Here is a 5,687-nt window from a genome sequence, read left to right as displayed (position 1 = left end):
ACCGAAGGTAGACAGCCCTGTAGGTGGCACCAAAACACAGGCGTGCTTGTTGATTAATTCAGAACTTTTTTTGACCAGAGTCAGAAATCTTCATCTTTAATGAAATATAATTTTACAAAACATTCCCTGATCATGAGGTGTTTGTGATTTTTATCATTTATTTATTCATTTATTTATTTTATTTTTCAAAATTCATCAAGCGGGCCAGATTTAAACCCCAAGGGTCCCTGCATTGGCCCACAGGCCATATGTTTGACAGCGGTGATTTTTATCATTTATTTTTTCATTTATTTATTTCATTTTTCAGCTTCAATCTATTGGTACATTTCGGCCAAAGCTGATCATTAAGATTTCAACGACAGATAAACATGAATCCATGACACAGAATGATGAAGCCAGAGGATCCAGCGCCCCCTACCTGGTAAAGAGCTGTTACTGGCACCTGTCCAGCCTTCATCCCACACTGGCGTCTGTTTCTCCTCCCAGTCTTCTCCACCTCACTCCGTGCCGTGGTTCACACTCACCCTGGAGACCAGAGCAGACAAACACGACCACATGAGACACATGAGAGTGGGTCGAACCAGAGAAGAAAAAAAAACAGGTCGGATCTTTTAGGATGTGATTTTGAAAACCTGAACAAATGGTCAGAACCAGAGAAACGTCACTGATCCAGACAGATTGTTTCATGTTGCTTAAAGAAAAACCTAAATCCTGGTCATTTACGTTTTTGTTTTAAACTCACTAATCCAACAAAGTCCAAAGTTTAAAAGTTTTTATGCTCAGTATTAACTATTAACTATCAATCAGCGTGTCAGGAGGAGGAGTCACCAATTCCCAAAACTAATCTAACATAATCAGGGCACTGCCCCAGTGTCCCCAACACACACACACACACACACACAACAGACCATCATTTACACACACTTTGAATACGTCTGCCTACCCATAACCCCCAGTGTGTGGGTGGTGTTCCCTTGACCCAGTTAACACATCTGGGTCAGCTTTATTCAAACATTAGATCTCACACTCACTCACACACACACACACACACAGAGTCAGGTACAATCCCAGATGAGACTGAATGAATCTCAGTCCTTTAAACTGTTGTCGGCGTCTAATAACGTTTGAAGAATTCAATTAGAGTCGAACAAAGTTTTCTGCCTCTTTATTACAGGACTCAAACCTTGAAGTGTTTTTGGCTAATCATCCTGCTAAATGTTTTTCCTTTTAGCTAATCTGACCTAATCTGACCTAATCTGACCTAATCTGACCTAATCTGTACCCAGTCAACACTTCTTTCATCAACATAAACATAAATCGTCCCTGACGTCACTGCTGGGTCAGATGACAGGAACAACTCCTTTAATGTTGTTGCCTTGTTTTGTCTTGTTTTTTTTTTGCGTCCTTTAATGTCGTTGTCTTGTTTTGTCTTGTTTTGTGTTGGTTTTTTTCCCCTCTCCGTCTGGTCTTTCGTCCTCGCCCTCTCCTGTCTCCTCGGCGTCACTACATCCTGGCCTCACCAGTTGTTGTTGTTGTTGTTGTTATGATTCTGAGCGTTTACCTGGGCTCAAATACCACCAGACTCAAGAAAGGCCTGAGCTCAGGCTGGGCTCCGTCACCCAAACTCACGACCCCACTTCACTCCGCCGCACGTAAAGAGCACCGCGAGGCGAAAACACCTCGGAGAGCCAGGAGGTTGTCTCGCTAACAAGTTTTCTTGGCAGAGGCAGGAAGTGGGAAAAGGGCAGATGAAGAGGGAGCGGTTAGGCTCTTTAAACGGAGGTCTGCACACTGCCTGTATGGCTCCAAAAATAAAGACAAAGACATGAAAGAGATGAGAGTGGGGGGGGGGGGGGGAGGGTGAGAGAGGGAGAGAGAGAGCGAGAGAGAGAGAGAGAACTTTTAAGTGTGTTTGTGTTTTAGGCAAAGGGAGCAAAGGTGTGTTTGTGTGTTTGAGGCTAAAGGCAGGAGTGGATGCACTCTGTGTGTGTGTGTGTGATTGTGTGTGTGTGTGGTTATGTGTGTGTGTGTGTGTGTGCTAGTCTCTCCTGCCAGTTTTAAAAACAGGTAAATGGCATGCTGTCCTCTGCACATGCCCAGTGGCTTTCTCCTTCTCTTCACAGGGAAGAGTTCAGAGGGGCCAGTTAGCACCATTCACAGCGGACCCCGAGGCTTTACTGACACACACACACTCACACACACACACACACTCACACACTCACACAGATAAATCCACGCAATTGTTTCCTTAAGCACACAAGGCCACAAACACACTCAGTGGCTCATAAATTCATGCAGCAGCAGCAGAAGCAGTTGTATGTACACACACACACACACACACACACACACACACACACAGACAGACAGTTGGCCCATGGCTACAATGTTCAAACAGCCGTGATATTGAAATCCAGCAGTAGGGGGAGCAGTGGGTTTGACTGAGGTCCAGAGCAGGTTATTGATCAAGGTTGGTTTACTGTGAAAACTCTGCCTGTGGCCAACGGGCCATTCACACCAGTGTGTGTGTGTGTGTGTGTGTGTGTGTGTGTGTGCTGCAGTCGTGGCGGTGCAGATGTCAGGACGTCTGCAGGTGTCTGCTTGTTTGTGTCTTTAAATCCTCCTGCTCTGAACCGTCCTAGACTTCAGCTTCAGCTTTAATCATCTCCAAACATCTGCCTTTTCTCCCAGGAACTATTCCCACTCACAATCTGGGACACTGTCATTTCCAACTTTTGTTATCTCACATGAAGGTTCCAGCAACACTTTACAAAAATAAAATAAAAATAAAAACAAATGTATTCTGTGGTGTTATGAAGAACCAGACAGGAGCAAACTTCAGGAAAACAAAACGGTGTTTCAGTCGGGAAACACCAGAGACCGGATACACAAACACAGGGGTCGCCAACCATAGAAGGTCAGAGGTCAGAATTAATCTGGACAGACACCTCTGGGGGCTGCTTTAGCCACAGAGCTGTGAGTGAGTACACAAATGATAAAACTGGTACTGGTACTGTTGTATAATTGAATTGTGCTTGACAACTGCCATGGGGGGGCGCCATATTAACTAACTAAAAGTGTGGAATCAATCCCACAACCTTCAGTTTCTCCATGAACACACCCCCTCCTCCTCCTCCTCCTCTTCTTCTTCGTCCTTGTGTCCGGAGTGAGTGAATGTTCTGCTAACTGATGCAAACACAGCTGACAAACGGCCGCTCCCCGACCACAGAGACGCCGCCGTGTGACGGCTGAGAGATGGGAAGTGACGGGACGAGTCGGCAGCTCAGATTGAAGAAAAACGCCGCACGGGAAACAGACAGAGCAGACGTGGAAAGGTAGATTTGAGGGAAATTACATATTTGAGTGTCTGCGACAGAGAGGACGTCTGCTGGTCCGACGGTGAGACACGGGGACGGAAACGATGACCTTGACGGGAAGATTATTTTGGAGTTTACTGTAATTTATCCAAAGTAAACACAGCAGAAACGACCGACTTCAAGACAAACCTTTACCATGAGGTGGAACTGGTACAAGAACCAGACCACGTTTCTATTTTTCAAACACAAACCAAACTTCCTGTTCCTAACCTCATCATAATTCTTTCTTGTCCAATAGCAGGAGGCGGCGTCATCAGTGACAACACAGTGACAACACGGGGGTCTGAGACCCTCCGTCGGAGCCTTCAGACCTCCACTGGAGTTTCATGAAGCCGTTCAGAAACAAGACTTTGACGAACAGGAAACACAGAGCTCCGGATCAGGTCTGTAATGAAACAGAAGTGAACAACGCGGCTGCTAATCTGAGCGTGGCCCCTGCTCCTCGGTGGAAGTGAGGAGTTCTGGCAGAAGCTCCGTCTTCATCCTGGTCCTCCTGTGATAGAGATCAGGACGGCAGCGTTACTGACAGGACGACTAAACCTCCGCCGGCTGACGGAGCTGGCAGAGGCTGTGTTTGAATAAAGGCCACTTAAAAAGAAAAGAAACTGACAAGGCAGGGAGGGAGGAGGGAGGGGGGAGAGAGGGAGGGAGGGAGGGAGAGTGGAGTCAAGTCAGGAAATGGAGCGTTTTGAAGGAGGCCAGAACGGCTGATGGTGGAGACTGATCTGTTTTGATTTAAGGCAGATGTGAGAGCTTTTACACAGCTGATGTGGGTTTAATACGTGTGTGTGTGTGTGTGTGTGTGTACAGTACATCTGCATCAGCGTGTGCGGCTCTTTAAGGCTGACGAACACAATCTGTGTACATGAGCGGCGTGAAGCCCACAGGGACGTTCGACGCCGGCAACACACACACACACACACACACACGTTCGGGGGCGAAAATAAAACTGCTGATTTCACAACACTTCAGGAGCCACCGGTATCAACGACACGGTACCTGTCGCCGCTGTCAGAGACAAGATGGTGCCCATATGCCCGTGATGGCATCCAGATGATTCCATTCAAAGGGGAACGACATGGCGCCGAGCCATGTTAGGACTCCAGGGGCCCGAGTGGAGGAGATGAAGCAGGCAGTTTCACAGCTTTTTAAAAAGAGTCACCATGAAAGAGCGCAGGATCGGAGGCCCGTTATCTGCCGTGCCTCAGCAACGTCACAGTGGTTTGGCATCGCACAGCTCACCGTGCAGTGTTATTTAAACGCAACAGTGGGAAGTCAAAAGTTATTCACAGGATACGAGATTTGATTTAGTGGAAAAAAAAAACGAAAGAAAAGTCAAAGTTGGTTCAGTAACCAGAAGCCAGAGCCAAAAGAAAAACATTTTTTAAAAAGTAATAAAACCTGAGACGTGACTCAAAATTGAACAATGGCTAATCTAAAAATAGCAAAATAAATTTAAATATGAAATGTCATGACGGTGGCCAAAAATATCAGGAGCAGGTTAGCCAGAAAATGACAAATAAACGGCCAAACACAGAAAGGATAACGAAAAGTCATCCCAGGAATAGCATGGATTTGGCTAAATTTGCTGAAGTTAGCTTAAAATAACGCCAAAACAATAAATAAAATTCACTCCAGAGACAAAAGACGACCAAGAACCAATCAGGACGCAGCCAAGGATAAACTGAAGCCAATGAGCCACAAGTGAGGTTGAATTACTGCAGTGAAATATGAAGAAACGGTTTGTTAGCATCAGACGACGACGTCAAGTCAGAGACGACGAAACAGAAGGAATTTTAACCTGAATAAAAAAACATGAGCTAAAAATGATGAAAAAACAGCTAAAAAAAATATGGCCACGAAAAATGTAGATAAAAAATCTCAAAAATAAGTCAAAAAGAATTAGAATAAATAATAATAATAAAACTTAATTCAACTTAAGAAATTGAATGGAGTAATAATAATAATAATAATAAAACTTAATTCAACTTAAGGAATTGAATGGAGTAATAATAATAAATATATAAATAAATAAAAACACACAAGAGAAAATTTAAAAAAGAGTAAAAGCAAGTCTGTTCAATCTGCAACAAGATTTAAGGTAGGAATAACAACTCAAGGGGGCGCTAGTGGCAACACTTTCTGCAAATACATCTAAAAAACCACAATGAAGCACGTAATACAATGGAAAAGTGGTTAGTGCTGTAGCCTTACAGTAAAAAGGTCATGGGTTCGATCCCTTGACATGATTTTTCATGGTACTTCGTTATTTGCCCACAGTCCAATAAAAAAAACAACAACAGGCGAACTGTC

At 44.5% G+C, this 5,687-nt stretch overlaps 1 protein-coding gene across 1 annotated transcript in view; it reads right to left on the bottom strand.

Annotated features, from left to right (window-relative positions):
• Window positions 1-383: 383 nt before the first annotated feature.
• The window catches only part of vrk2 (VRK serine/threonine kinase 2), a 54,462-nt gene continuing 49,158 nt past the window's right edge, over window positions 384-5,687 (bottom strand). The window contains exon 14 of the mRNA XM_025060664.1: window positions 384-525. Within this exon, the coding sequence (XP_024916432.1) occupies window positions 454-525 (72 nt within the window). The 3' untranslated portion in view covers window positions 384-453. The remainder of the gene's footprint in view (window positions 526-5,687) is intronic.

This window comes from Cynoglossus semilaevis, chromosome 12, assembly GCF_000523025.1.
Source record: "Cynoglossus semilaevis isolate Cse_v1.0 chromosome 12, Cse_v1.0, whole genome shotgun sequence".
NCBI lineage: Eukaryota > Metazoa > Chordata > Actinopteri > Pleuronectiformes > Cynoglossidae > Cynoglossus > Cynoglossus semilaevis.
Note: the sequence above shows the minus strand (reverse complement) of the source record. Positions and strands in the feature narration are given on the sequence as shown.